The following is a 16,528-nucleotide window of genomic DNA, read 5'->3' on the forward strand; positions in this document are numbered from 1 at the left end:
CCTGCCAGAGTGTTCAATTTCCACAGTAGGTGTGTTGCAATTAGAAAGTGGTTTGGAGAAATAGTCTATTTCCAAACCCTCATGGCCTCTCTGCACAAGGGATAAGGTCTGGTACCTCCTTGTTTACTGCTATACTAAAGTACTGTCATGTTTTCTGTATGTAATGCAATGGTCCCCAGAGGATTAACATCCTAAAAAGGCTAGCAACCCAAAAAGGTCCGTTCTCAACTCTGGGACACTGTTAAACAACCAAGTCTCCAGGGAAGACTACATGCTTTGGGCCATCTTCTGCTTGACCTACCTCCCTGCTCCAGAAAGAACGTATCTGTGTTGCTGCCGCTGTGGAGGGGGGGTGGTAAAAGAGCAACCTGCCTAGAAACGGGATGTTTGTAAAAATGTTTTTATAGAAGCAGAGAGGGACTGAAAAAAACAGAACCACGAGCTTACCAAATTAATCTTGCTGAAGGGGAACAGAAGTGACATTGAGTCCACATTTGATTTCTAACTGACACTGTGCAGGATAAGAATCAAAGGTGCTATCTGGTTTATGGAATTCCAGTGAGAACTTAGGAATCCCAAATTATATACAGGGGATATATTCGATCTTGCCTGGACTACAGTAAAGCACCAGGATCTGAAGATTTGAAACAGGTAATCCCCAACTTGGAACAGTTAATACCTGGTTAGAGCAGTAAGGGGGAGAGTCGTTCAGAAATGGAAAAGCCTGAAACCCTACAGTGGCAGGGCGAGCAACCACTACTGCCATGCATAAGGAAAAAGAAGATCCAGGGGGCTTGGAGTCTGGAGTACAGAGCTCTGAATTGGTAGTGAGAGACGCTGAGATGGAAGTGCGGATGTGTTGGAGTGCCTGTTTAGTTTAATGTAATATCACATGTCCTGGAAATGTACAGAATACATCCAATAATCCTGGTGCCGAAGTGGCAGGGTGGCCTAAAAATGACCATCTGGAACTTTGATTTCCCTACATGCAGACTGCTAAGTTGGTCCAGGCATCCAGGTGTCACGAAAAAGGGGTCTCCCTCTGACTGCCTCCACAGGTGAGTGGGTCAGGCACTGCTTCAGAAGCACTGATAGGGTTGGTCAGAAGAGGTTCTCTGACCCCCTGGATCTGGGGAGCAGCTATGCTTCTGGGGCCCAAGTTCCGACATCTAGCCCTCCGGGGATGCCTGAATCCTGAAACAGACATGCATGTTCAGTGGGGCACATACAAAGAATCACCAAAATGAGGGGTAGGCAAGAAGTCCAAGAGGGTCTGTCTCTAATAAGCCAACAAAATGCTTCACCTTCCAAAAGACCTTCTTTGTCAAGTAGGAAAGGGAGAAGAGATAAGACACGAGGGATATGTTGTAGTCTCATATGGTATTAATTCACTGTCTGGGAGGGAACATTGGTCTTAATGGATCTAGTGGCAAGAGCCCAAAATGACCACCAGGATAAGGAAACCTTGAAGAAAATGGCCAGTAAGTCAAGGTCTACAAGGAAGGGGGATAGGGTTAGTGCTGTAATCCTAGCTGCAGGAGGAAAACATTTCAGTGGTGAGAGATGACATCTTGAGTCAGAAAAAATCCATACTGATTTAGCACATGTGCAAGCTATGATAGGGGAGAATTAACTAGACCGCCCTGCCTACAGAAAACCAACAAATAGTGAAGCCATCAGATAGGAGGGGTGTCTAGGAGCCAAAGAAACTGGACAGGCTCAACAGTTTACATCCGAAGTAGTTCAGGTTGGAGAAATAACTGACATTTACCTGTTGGATCCTAGGCTTAGGATCCAAAGAGATTTCGTAAAAACTGCCTTGATTAGACAGTTTGGATGTGAAAAAGGATTCAGATCTGAGAAGTGTCCAACACGTGTCTGATGGAGCCTAGACTTTGGATCCGAGGAAGAACAACAGTTGCCCAGAAGCTAAGCTATCCGTGGGTACCTGGCATCCATCAGGTCTGGTCCAAGGAAGGGAACCAATGTCAACTGGATCCAAAGTCTTACAGACCGATGAGGTTAACCTGTATGTGGAGAGCATGCAGGAACTGAACCTTTCAGATCTGGAGAGGACTTGATATTTGAAGGAAGTCCCTAGAAACACAGGATCTGAGGCAATGGACCTAAGTTCCCCATTTTTGACTCAGTGTCCTTCCTTCTTGTGTGTGTGGTGTGTGTGTGTGTGTGTGTGGGGGTGAGCCTCAAAGGAAACCATTAAGACTATGACTCTCCACTTCTTAACTCTTAAAAAACAACCATTCATATTTTAAGAAGAAGGGAGACATGGATCACGAATCAACACCACATTCAACAGTAGGATTCAAAAAGTTTCTCTGATCTGAAGAAGACCCATATATCAAGTAGCTTCGGATCCAAGTGGGCGCCTGGTATTCGCAGCACTGTTCAATACCTTGGGTCTGTAAGTTCCAGTCAGTTGGATTGAAGACCTAGGATATGACAATGATCAGCAGACTGTTAGGAGCAGTATAATGGAACTGGAATCTTAACTCCCCAGGAGCTATAGATCCAAGAAAATGGATCAGAGATTCTCTTTAGTTGTTTGGCTTATCTGTTTGTCCCCCAGGGGTGTGAGCCCCAAGGAAAGCTGTAAATTCTTAGGAGGGCAGAAGAAGGGAGCCATCTCAATTCCTTCTATGAGACAGTTGCTTGACCATTTTTTTTTTTTTTGCTATCTTGCGAACAGAGGTCCAAAATCATAAACATACCAGAATTGCAGGCAGAAACATAGGCAATGTGGAAGAACGATACCCGGACAGTTCCAGTAGTAGTAGGAGCAATGGGTAATAAAACAGATGTACAATCGAACTTAGGAAAATTACCAAAACATATAACTCCAAACGAATTGTAAAAGGAGACATATTGCAGGGCATACTGTGGGTTGCAAAGAGGATTTCTGCTGATATCAAAGATTAAACAATACTAATTTTATGAATTTTAATCATACTTAGAGAATAATACCTTAACTCTAATATATCTACGATCAAAAATACAAGGATGAAATCCGTACAGAGGCAAGCAAAATATGAAGACACATCATGACTGCCCAGGGCAAGAAACATCCTTTATTGCACCAAAAGTTGAAAGCAGTTGATTAGCCAGTCAACCACAGGATCAATAAGATAGCACAATAACATACCATACATAAGACCAAAATTAAAAAGTATTACGTGCAAAGGGACGAAGGTAGTAGTAAAAATCCTTACCCCTTTCAAAATAAAGCAGTTAAGCACCACACAAAAAGACCACCAAACAAAGATAGATGACATTAAGAATATGGGACAAAAAAAAAAACAGGAAAACAAGAGATTCCAGCTGCTAGCGGCTATTGAGGGAGGAAAGAATAGTTAAGAGAACCAAGGAAGCTTTTAGTCAAGAGAAAATAAGATTGTTTTAAGAAAAAAACAAATCATCTAATATCTCAAGACTTAAGATTTCTCTGTCTGACCAAGACGGGGGCAAATGAAATCTGAGGAGTTGGGGGTAATGCAGTGCATAGTCTTGGAAATATGGCCAAGTTGGATCCGAGGATTGGATCCACGACCCATCAGTGAGGAAGAATGAAGGGGACAATATCAGCTAATGCAGATCATCAGCTGCAGGCTTACATTTGGCAAAATAGAATACAACATTAAACCTCCAAGCCCATCTATATAAACATTGTTCCAGTCTGCTCTCTCCCCCTGTGCTGGGCATAACAGTAAATAATGAACAGACTCAAGGCCAAAAGCAGGGACTTGATGGTAGGCATGAAAAAGCACACAGAAGAAAAAAAATCTTACATTAACCTTTTCTTTTCAGCATTTGTCTTGCCATGGAAAAGCTTAAAAATTTAGACAGCCTTGTTGGATAACCCTTCTCTGTGGATATAATACACATACAAAAACATGCACAAAGCCCCATACTGCTGAAGGCTTTGCAGCCACTTGGACTATAGACCGTCATTAGATACAAATTTATCTCTGGAATTCCTCAGCTATCTTCATAGAGATGACTGCAGTAATACTCATGGAATCATTTATTTTACTTTGGGATAACTTCTTGGTAGACTCGACTTGTTTTCTCATCAAGTGTTGAACTCATTTACTTGTACAACTTGCCAAGTGGTTTATCAGAATGCTGCCATGGAATAAAGGGGGACATTCTCTATGTATTCCTGTATGTATGCGTGGAAGTCAGATAATAGGGACTTCTACATACTGCCATACTATGTAGTTTCCAAGGTGATGCACACTGTCATAACTTACATAGGACAAGCCGACTGCCATATTTATACATAACTAAGAAATTGCCACATTACTCATTTACAAGCCACTGCACTGAAGTGCAACAAATTTTTCTGAATTGCCTCCCTCTTGCACAGAGGGTGGTCCACGGCAGTGCACAACTGTTTATGGATCCTAGCTCATGGCTTTTGACTTGCATTAATCTTACCTTCCAAACAAAAAAAGAAAAAAATATGTATATGTATATGTGTCTGTCTATATTTTATACACACACACACGCACACACAGTGTTGCCTTCTCTTTGCAAGATCTAGTGACCTGTAAGGATAACACAAAGCATTTCATTGAATGAAGAATACTTCATTTGTCCCATTCAGCAAAACTATTTCTATCAGTGTGAGCTCATCTCAGGGATTCCAATATTAAGTCATTACTGGGAGACACTGCTTTGTGGTTAGTGAACACTATGATCTGATTATTTGCATATAATGTTTTGTGTCCTATTAAAATTCTGTCCTCATCTCTGACAGCCGTTAATAAGTCACTGAAGGGGATGTATTCCACCATTATGGGTATCCAACAATTCAGTAAAGCTATCATCCTGACAAACATATAGGGAATGGTTTCATCAGCGTAATGTACAACCTTGAAGACATACATTTATCACTACATTATCATTCTCTGTAAGTGTGATTAGATTGTCCACACATTCCCATACCAGTTTACCAAGTCACTTATTCAATCTAATCCCAGTTAGTCCCATAGTCAGGAGACACATGAACCCAGACAATACCCCAAATGAGAATTTTTAATCTATTCTCCAGCAGATGATGCAGTAGTGTCTTGATAGTGGATTCGTAAAAAGATCAGCATAATTCTACAAGGGACGAGCTTCTTAAGTACGTTTTTGAAAAATCTTCTTTATTGATCTTTAAAACATCACAATTCAAAAATGTAAATACAAATCATTTATAAAATTCATACCCATTACAGATTGCTACATGTCTTTTCATGCTTCACCTGGACAATTTATTTCAATAATTAAAATAAATGCTCATCTTGATCTTGCATTCTTCTTACTTTGGTGTCACTAAAAACAGTATATCTTGGGATATACCTACTTACTAGGAAATCTTCTTTCATATACATATTATAGGCTAAGCTCACATGTTCAATTGTACTTTATATCAAATTTCACTGATCTTTCCAAACACTGAACAAATATAGTAGATGCATCTTATCAAGAGTTAAAAATACATTACTCACTTCAATTCTCCTATCCCTGTTTAATTTGTCAGAGATATGATCAAGGCAATTATATTACTATATTTACTATAAGTAATCCATCTCCTTTCTTTTCTAACAGAACCAATTACATTGTGATGTTTGTACACAGCATGTGCTTCTGTCAGTCAATCTTATACACTACCACTGAACAGGTGAACATGTCAAACCAAGTGCCCTTGGACAATGCAATTCTACAAATACGCCACAAAGGTGGAGCCACAACAGACCCCGGGAACTATCGTCCTATACGCCTGACTAGCTTGGTCTGCAAGGCTATGGAGTGCATCATCATGGAACTCATTAACAGAGACCTTGGGAACCTCCAAACACTGGACCCTACCCAGTTCGGCTTTGTCAAGGGCAGATCATGCCTCCTAAACCTGGTGGACTTCTTTTGAGACAGTTACCAAGGCTATAGATGGGGGAAAGGTGGTACACACAGCCTACCTAGACCTCACAAAGGCCTTCAACACCATTCCCCATTGTGGTATTGTAGACAAGCTCACCAGCCTGAAAATAAACCCCTATGTCACAAGACTGGTTGCCAATTGGCTCACAGACAGAACCCACATGGTGAGAGTTGCAGGAGCCAGGTCTGACTCTAAACCGGTTACAAGTGGCATTCCCCAGGGCTCAGTCCTAGGACCCCACCAGTTTGGCATATACTTCTCAGAGGTACAGACAAGCACAGGAGGACTATGGCTGACCAAGTTCGCAGACGACTGCAAACTAGGGGCTATAATTGACTCACCGGCTGACACAGACATCCTCCAAAACGGTCTCACTGAGACGGATACCTGGTGTCAAAATCATGTCCTCAAGCTAAATGCCAAAATGTGCATAGTTATTCCCTTTAGAAATTACAAAGGACCTGCAAACTACCACAAAGGTGGTAGTCCAATAAATACGGAAAACATAATAAGGGATCTGAGGACCCAAGTAGACAGTACTCTCTCCTTTGATAATCACATTGCCAAAGTGGTTAGAAAATCCTTCTATGTGGCCCACCTAATCACAAAAGGGTTTGTATCCAGATCAAAAGAGGTCATTGTGCCCCTCTACTCATCACTCATCAGACCCATCATAGAGTACAACTCCCCATTTGGGATGTACCTTACAAGACACCAGCAACAGCTGGAAAGACCACAGAAGTACCTCACCAATAGGATCACTGGCCTCAAACAGATGCCCTATGCAGCTCGACTGAAGAAACTCTAGCTGTACTCGGTTGCATACCGGCTGCTCAGAGGTGATCTCTGCCTGACATACAAAGCCTTGTCCAACCCAGAATTGGTGGACATGCTCCACCTAAAGAAAACTTTATCCCCTCAAGCCACACACTCTAGGGATCTAAACCTCACCACAACAATAAATAGGACGTGCTGGAGGGATAGATTCCTGTCCCAGAGATTTCCCATGCTTTGGAACAAGATTCCAATCTACATTAGGCAGAACTCCTCGCTAGGACTCTTCAAGAGAAACCTTGACGAGTGGATGGGAAACAGACAGTTTACCCTGGGGATCACTTCAGTGACTCTGTTGGACAGAGGCACAGGGAACTAATCTAAGAGGGCGGCGAAAGCCAACACATTCTGGCTAGGTTTATAAATGCCTTTGGGCAGATAACCTAGTACCTACCTATGAACTTATACATCCTTGTCCCCTGACACTCCACATTATACTCACTTACCTCTCCCAAGATCCTTCATACGATCTCTCTTGGGCGATACAGCTACAGACTCACTACTTACTACAAATGTAGGCTGTAACACTAAAATATCACTGTTGTTCTCATCTTTCATTCTTAGGTTAATCCATAACACTTAGTCTACCAGTTTACTGTGCTACTGTTAACATTGAACATTTCACAAAATACATGCATCAGAAAACCAACAGGATGAACCTGGTTTCATACACCTTTCCTCTTGCTGCATAGTTTCAAGAGATCATCAGTATTAGAACAATCTTTAAACTTCTACCACATCTTTCCTTTTAAATCTTACCTATTAAATGAACATTAACACAACTGGATAAATCATTTTCCATTCACCCTTTCACTAAGATTATTTCCTTGAATAACTATTACAAACACTTTACTACATTCAAGAGGTTCCCTGTTAGGGCTATCATATCTCCTACGTACTCATTCTTATGAAAACCTTCAAAGAAAGATTAATTAGCCAACCAGAAATAAAGTACTTAATGGCTGTCTCATTTTCCTTCTTAAAGGTATAAATTACATAAACTGCATCAATTTCCCTGCCATAACTATCTTTATTCAGTGCTAATGACAATTATCATACAGGTGCCAAAATTCAGCTCTTATTGATATGTCACATTCACAAAATTTTTAAGTGTATCTTTTGATTCAAAAAAATGAGCAGCCTTATTCAAGATGTTATGCTGAATCAATGACACATACACGTGACATTGAATTGGTAATTTCTTAATAATTATCACTGTATTATTAAACACTCAGATATAAAAACAATGAACAATTTTCATACAATGTGCAAAACATTAAGGTATTTATTCTGAAACACATTTTCCATATTGAATGATACAGTGACTCAATCCTCCCTCAGAGGTTGTTCTTACTCTACAGAAACAGACATGCTCAGGGAATAATACATGAGAAAGGAGTTGCAAATGTTAATACCAACCAAAGCAGCTTTTAAATAACAGAGAAAATATTCAGTTCTTATTCAATAAAGAAAATATTTACTTCATTTTGGCTTGTGAACTGCCTCATTATCTATTAAGTAAAAAATATATGTGCATCATCTATTAAAAATACTTGAAGAAAAGAAGCAAATGTGAAATGGGGCAACTCATTAAAATTTTTCAAGTACAACAGTGAACACAAGATATATAACAAAAAGGCATCAATCTTGCTTCAATAGTCAAAAATGTAAGTTACACTTTAACAAAGATATGTCACACTTCCACAATGATTGGTCTTCTAAAACATACTAAAATAATCTAAATTTGAAAATGTTTCTATTTATAATAAAGTTAAACAAAAGTATGAATCCTCTCGTACAATCTTTCACCTCAATTTTCTGCTCAATTCCTGTGATTTTTGCATTCCTCTTTCACAGAAGTCACAGACATCTGGATTTGAACTCAGTATAATCAATCTCCACCATTTCATGAAGCAGATAGATTTTCAGTTCTTTTACATCAATCTCCATCATTTCATGAAGCAAACAGATTTTCAGTTTCTCTACATTAGCCAAAATGTTATCCACATTTATTTTTACTGCAGAAGTCAAATGAGTCAATGCAGTTAGCATCACTTACTATTTGCTAAGAGGATCTGCAAACTGCAGTCTTTGATGAAAAGTTGTGGTAGAATAATCACTATCCACATACACAGTTCCCCCCTGCCATACTAAATGTTTTCGTTCCAATGGCTGCCACACCACCTGTTTTTTTTCCAGGCATTAGCAAAAATGGCACAAAAATAACTAGACTTTCAGTATGTCATCCAAGACAGTCAGTGTTACTTTTTCTATTCCTAGTGATGAGTCTGTGAAACCTGTCCCTTGTAACATCTTAGTTTTCATAAATTCCAAGAATTCCAGTCCTTTTTCACCATCCATCACCCCAACTAACCTCACATGCATTGTACACGACATACTCAAGTGCAAACTGTTGCTGCTTCACATTTTCCACCCGGTCACCTCATCTTCCATTGTACTTTGCACTTCAGTAGAAGTCCTGGTGACATGCTCATCACGCAAACATCAATGCCGACTATTTCTAGTCTTCTTCTGCATTCTACTATCAACAGTCTGATAAGTGCCACAAATCAATTTCACTTCTTTCATATCCTCCGTTACGTCTCTGACATTCAGTTGAATCATTTTGATGGTAACTGCTGTTGGGGTAGCCACTCCTCTTGAATTTCATCATCACAAATTTCTCCTTCTACAGTTGCATTTTCAAATGGTCTCCATACCTTCCACCATCATTCAACTGTTACAACCATCACACTTATTACTAGCCTGCATCAAATAACTTTATACAAAAAGGTTAACAATATACACAGCACAAGGAAGGTGATCAATGACGTCAAGCACAGCAAGACTTCCGAGCATTTTTGTCCCCATTGCCCAACAACCATCAAACCCTGTTTCAGAGTACAGGCCCATTTGTTCCCCATAAACCAAAGGGACAGCTAAAGTCCTGATCACCCTGTGCATACCCAATAGCACGCTTGGGATTTGGACTTCAAACAGCATCAGTAATGGTATGTCACCCACTTCCAAGAGTGATGTAATCACTCAGTACATCCATGCCCCCCTTTAAGCCACCCACTAGGGACTGAATGACAAGACTGCGCGCCTTGGGAAAATGCTTCCACACTTCCTCCAAAGACAGGTGAGGTGCAAAGTCATGCCACTCATGTCATTCCCCCATGCCAGCTCCAACAGTTGTTTAATATGCTAACAGAACTTGGATCAAAGGGGTCACAGTCGTGGCTTTAACTATCTACACTAATGGAATTGGCTAAGACTTCCAGGGAACCTTGATTCTTAATAGTAAGTGAATACAAATTTGTCTAATTGACCTTATGGAAGTAATAACACCCACTACCAATCTACCACTGATGGCCTTACCACCACATGGTAGATCACTGTGATGCATGTAAAAAAAATACAATCTTGGAGAACATATTTTCTGTAGGGGGCTGTGCAACCATGTACCCACCCAATTTGAGGGCTCTACCATTACAATGCAGTCTCTAAATGTACTACTTCTAAGGTTTTACCAAGTTGGAACATAGGGAATAAATGTTTTTCTTTTCATTATGTTGTATTTGTGTGACATACACTGTGGAAAATAAATGCAACTGAGACAAAGAGTTTTTGTATAAAATATAATTTTATTTATGCAACAAACTTAAGGACTCTGTCTTCCAACAACAAAAATTAACATCTGTGGTCTTCAACCAAGCAACTCTGCTTTAACACTGGGGCTCTATTAGCTCTCAAAGAAAAAGAAAAACATACAGCCTCATATCTTGAACACTGTAACTGTCATAGTTCTCTCTAAAGTTATAGGTCATTTCAGGGCAGGGATATCCCAACTTGCAGCTTATTTCTTTCTTTCTTTCTTTCTTTCTCTTTTTCAATCTCAACAAAACTGTTTAACAATAAGAAATATCTGCACAATATATTGTAATCTTTAGGGTCTCAAACATCAAGTACTGCAAACAGTTAAAATGTTAAACATAAATGGGAGGACCATGTAATTACACTTCATTTCAATTACAGCAGATCTGTCCACATTCCTGCTTCTATAAATGAACACTTTAGGTTATTCTTTATCACAGGCGAAGCATATCTCTACACTGACTGATCAGGACATATTTTATCAAAATTGACCCACACTTCTCTTTCTAATAGTTTACAGTCAAGCAGTGGTACCACATCTCTTGTAAGATCTTTCTCCTACTGTGTTACACAAAAAAGTTTCCTATTTCCGTTTGACTCCTGCTGTTCTTTCCATTCCTCTACCACTCACACAGACTTGTAGAATCACACAGACTTGCAATCCTTATGCAATTAGTCTCCATTATGTCACCAAATGAGTACAACGCCAATTTGAGTATACCGCCAGTTCCTTCAACTATGCCTTTGCTTCCTCAGCATTAATAAAGGCAGCATCAATTCCAGAGAAAACAATGACTGGAACGTCAGGCTATATATTAACCTGTATTTCTTGCATTACTCAAGAAGATCCATGAAATACATCCTCTGTTGAAAAGTTATTTCAGAGTAATACATTTGTGCATCAGGGCTGGTAACTCGGCACGTAAAACTACCAATCATTAGAGGACCGGAGTTCCGCTGTGGCGACCCCTAACCGGGAAAAGCCGAAAGACTCAACAACATCTTATCCCTAACTGCATTAAGACCTCCTATTTCTCATATGCTGTCACAAATTTAACTAGAATAAGTCTTCTCTGATACAGTCAGTGGCAAATTACCCTTTTTCATTTCCCAAGACAAAAAAATTAAGTCTGTTCATTATGCCATCTTAGCTCCTTCTAAACATTCCATTTAGTCTCAAATTATTTCCACAAGCCTTCGCCTCCATTACAACTAAATGCAGATCCACATTTTCTGCTTGATCACCAAAAGCACCTATTTTGTGTTGCATTTCAGCCATATGCTGCTTAATTACCATCATGGTGACTTGTTAAGCATGTAGAAATTTCTTAATTGGAATTAGTTACCCATTAAGCATGCTGAAGCTCAGCTTCATCGACTCTTACTACTCGACTTTTTATACATACTTCTTACAGTTCTGAAATGTGTCACAACTCAAATTTTACCTCTTCAAACCTCCTGTTGCTTCTTTTATATTCCGGCAAATTGAATATTTTCATTATCAGTGGAACACCCAATGAGGTGGCCACCAATCCCCTCAATTCTCATAGCTGTACACTTCTTCCTTCACAATCACATTTTGGGATATAATGTCCATTTTTTTCTGCCATTAATGTTGAGACTTTAATGCTTGATAGTTTCAGTAATCTACATCAGATAACCTTATCTAACCATAAACGATAACCAACCATGAAGCACAAAGCGAACAGAGGCAGCCAACTTCTTCAAGCACCGTGAGACTTCAAAACGCTCCTGCAACAATTCATGGATGGATTCAATGACTACTGCCTTTTCAAGTATTAAATCTGAACCAGTATTAAGTAACACAGGGGAGCTCACTGCAAAAATAATGCCGTGTCTCACTTTCGCATCACTATCTGCATGACCAGTCTTTAGCACTTAGTATGTTCATCTATGTCACAAATTACTCAAATGATTATGTCCCAACTTTAAGTAAATTTTATATTAAAAATAACTCTGCATCAACAAAGAAAAGTGACTAACTGTTGGAAATATCACTCCCTTTATCCATAGACCAAAACAAGTAACTACACTTTTATACATCTGTTCTGGAGCGAAGCAATCGTGCATAGGTAAGAATAAACATGCCGCTTTAATTTCTTTGGCGTGTCTTTCAAGATGTCTCATTTACGACTGTAATGACAAATGGCTGAATCTACAGCTCATACAGAACTTCTAGAAATCACTGTTTTCACTGAGAACACGATCTAGTGTCCCAACTAAGCATATTTTCCAGAATTTTATCTTGCTTTCAAAGCCAGCCCTTCATTTTCTCCAGCTTTCTGCCAGCCCTTTGGTACACCCTACCAAGTAAGTGCAGTACATAAAAGCAGACTGCCACTCTGACTACAAAAATAGTGCTGCTGAGGTAATACAACAGGCTGTGATCTGAAATGGCTTCCGAGTGCTCACATTTCATCCATTGCATCCCTCCAAGAAATTAATAAGAGCAATGAATTTTTAGTTCTGTCAGGAAACATCCTTATTTCTAACACCATATACTGTTAACATCATCAGCCACGGGTTCTGTAAATGGCTATTCAAACAAACACTGCCGTACTACAAATTCTGGTACAACTTAGACAAGTTCATGAATACTTAGTTAAGGACATAGCACACAATTGACAAATCTACTTCTCTCAGTACAAAATAACACATTTCCATGCAAACGATGCTTCCTGCTTGCAACAGCCTAAATAGTAAAGGTCAACCATATGATTCCTGCCAAAGAACTGCATACTACTGTTTCCATCCATGCAGAATTAACGACTACCTACAACATAATCATAGTAGCTTCTGAAGGAAGCAGACTGATTATACAATTAGTTGCTACAACAAGGAAATAGCCAGCTTAGTAAAAGATAAGACATCACGGCAAAATAAATCTATTTAACATATATAAGACACAAAGTATAACATACAGTAACAATACAAAATATTTAACAAGTAATACAGAATATGCAATGTATTATCTACCCAAACACTAGATTAAACAAATTACAGAAAATTAAAGACTGAAACACATGCCGAAAAACAAGCACTTGATCTTCTTGTTTTCGTTAATCTTCTGGGTCCTTGAAAAAACATCAAATAAATCACCGCACTTTAAAATCCGAAATCACTCTTTTACATGTTTGTATATTCCGGCTTTTCCCGGTTAGGGGTCGCCACAGCAGAACTCCGGTCCGCTAATGATTGGCAGTTGATTTTTACGTACCGGCTTGCCAGGCCTGACGCACAACCTTCAACTAAAGTACGCCCATTCACGCATATCTCCATGCAGAAGACGCTCTAGTTGAGAATCGAACCGGACAGCGTCTTACTGTGACACGACAATGCTACCGCAGCACCACCGCCGTGGGTGAAATCACTCTTTTACATATATTTCATATATTCACTGCCTGTTGATGAACAGCACCTGCTGCTTCTGATCATTCTATTTACTACCAAATTTTGAAGCTGCAGTACTTCACGGCAGACAACACAGACAGATGTCTTTTTTCCCCGGTAGTGTTCCATCCACACCCATGCAGCAGTTTAACATGCATATTCCTTTGGAGCATACCTCTCAAGTGTGCCTCATTATGAGGAACGTACCTCATTTGTGGTCTTAAAAAGTTCACTTTCCTCAAAGTTCCACATTGAAAGACTGTCACACATTCAGTGTTAGGAATTTTCTTAGTGAAATCCATTGTAAATAGAAATAAATCATGTTAATTCATTAAAAGATCTTCTTTATAAGTAAAACCATTATATTTTAACCTTTCTATGACCTTCCTAGTTAAGGTTGTTAGTAAGCCATTAATATGTGTTCCACATTTTGCCCATTTGTTCCACATTATGAGGGCTAGTGTTCCTCATTTTAGAGATGGAAGGTTGAGAGCTATGCTTTGGAGCAAGATCCTTCTATGCAGTCCACTAGGCTAACTGTGTACTTACAGAAGATGCACAGATAGTTACAGTGCTTGTGCACTGCTTGGTGGCATCCTGGTCCCACACTGCAGGCTCCACCTCCCAGCCTCCACGAAGCTACTTTCGTCCCCTCTACCACACACTCCCACCCTTCCTCTTGGCTCCTCCATCTCCTGGATTGCTACCCAATGCCAGGTCATCATCTGACTCACAGTTAGGGCTTTATCCCTCATGCCAAGAAGCCAGCAAAGTGAATTTAACGCATTCCTAAACTCACAATGCTTAAACACCCTGCATCCTGGTTCACAAATGTGATAAAGCATATGAGATTACAAATTCTCCTTGGCTGTACAGTGACAGCAAGACAAGCAGCAGCAAGAATTTAAGAACATTTTCATTTTTTGTTCCTCGTGAGTATACCAGCCTTCCAGTTTTAGGACTCAGGAAGCTTTGATATTTTAAAACATGGCCAACCATGCTGTTATTTTTAGCATTTCTTTCCTATCACGGATTTGGTCCAGTTACCTCAGACATAAATTAATCACACACTGCATCTGAGTAAGTACTCTGATCACCTTTATTTAATATGCACCTCACTCGCTGCATCTTAAGAACATAAACTCTTAAAACTGTACATTTAAGGAGACTTGGTGCTAGCTACTTTCTCAGTGAAGGCTAAGGGGGTGATAGAGAATCCTTTAGTCAGTTTTAGTTTTTGGACTCCCTGTCTGTGAATATGCAATACTGCCTCGGCAACGAGTTAAGCCTGCTAATGTTAATGACTGCAGACTGCAGCCAGTAACTTCTCCTTCCTTCACAAGTTCCCATATCAACCATGCAGCTTCTGCATATATTCTATGATGTTAGAAACACACCTACATTTAGTAAATGCATAGGATGGAAGAAATATTTTCCTATGCTGAGCCTAAATATACTCTGCAAACAGAAATTCCAGGTAGATGGATCTTCATTCATGACAGATGCCATCTGGTGAAGAATTATTTAGAACATATAACGGCTGAAACAGGACATGTGTATCAGTACACAAACTCAGCTTGACGGCTGTGAAAAAAAAAGTACAACAGGATGCCTTATTTACCCAAGCACCAATTTGTACTTTTTGTTAAAAAACATGTTAGAAGACATATTTTAGAAAAAAGGAAGGTGTTACCAAGCAGTGGTCACTTGTTGTCATCTTGGCCAATGAAGTTACCCGAGTTGCATCGCCCATTTTATAAAGAAATGTTAAACTATGCTTCTTACTGTATTAAACTATACCTTGTTTGCATGGCCCTTGACATCAAAATAAATGATAAGCTGAAACTTAAGACATTCCACGACTGCTTCCTTCAGGGTTGGGATCTTTTCATTAGGGAACTGCTCCCTGTAAAGAAGGAAAAGCTGGTGAACAAAATGCAGCATTCCTACTCAGTTATTAAAATGATTACTCAAGGAGGTGCTTAAATAGTTATGAGATAGCCAACTAATGATATTAAATGCTGCATTTATTTTAATGACAATGAAATATTACTCACCTGTAGTAACCCTACTTTATGGACTTTATGGCAGGTAGATTGCCTCTTCTGCACTGCAGCAGGCATCTTTACCTGATGAGTACCAAAGTGTATAAGGCTGCGCACACTAGGCAAAGACAAATGCTAAAAGTAAATGCTGGAGCCCGATAAAACATTTCTGTGAGGTCTTCCAAAGTGTATGTGATTTTCTTCTAAGGGAACCAAAGAGAAAGGTTCAAGGTGGTATCGCATTCTGCCCTTAATTTTACATTGTTTTAACACTAGCTTACTGTAACTAGACAAGGATAGAAAGCAAACATATGCCTGGATGCACTGTTTAAATGTTTGTAGCTCTGTACAGAAACAAAGACTACTGGAGCCTTCCATTTTAAAGAAAAGAAGATTCTCATATGGGCTAAAAAGATTGTTCACAGGTTTTTACTTTGCTACTGATCTGTGAAAACCTTTTAAACCCTAGCCATACATTCCCATGAAGTTTTTTGCCTTTGTATTTTAAGAACGGACAACTCAGAAACGAGCAGAACATTTACATATTGCATTTATCCATGAAGGAAAAGGATGCTAAACCAGGGATGAATTTGTGGTTACCCATCTATTTTTCCAGATTATGTTTGACTAGTTTAAG

The 16,528-nt window shown here is 39.5% G+C and overlaps 1 protein-coding gene across 1 annotated transcript in view; it reads right to left on the bottom strand.

Moving 5' to 3' along the window:
* Positions 1–16,528, bottom strand: part of GDE1 (glycerophosphodiester phosphodiesterase 1) — a 523,842-nt gene that overhangs the window by 409,646 nt on the left and 97,668 nt on the right. Inside the window, exon 3 of the mRNA XM_044089739.1 lies at positions 15,647–15,752. Within this exon, the coding sequence (XP_043945674.1) occupies positions 15,647–15,752 (106 nt within the window). The remainder of the gene's footprint in view (positions 1–15,646; positions 15,753–16,528) is intronic.

Source organism: Protopterus annectens, chromosome 12.part0, assembly GCF_019279795.1.
Source record: "Protopterus annectens isolate FY-2018-M chromosome 12.part0, PAN1.0, whole genome shotgun sequence".
In the NCBI taxonomy this organism is placed as follows: Eukaryota; Metazoa; Chordata; order Ceratodontiformes; family Protopteridae; genus Protopterus; species Protopterus annectens.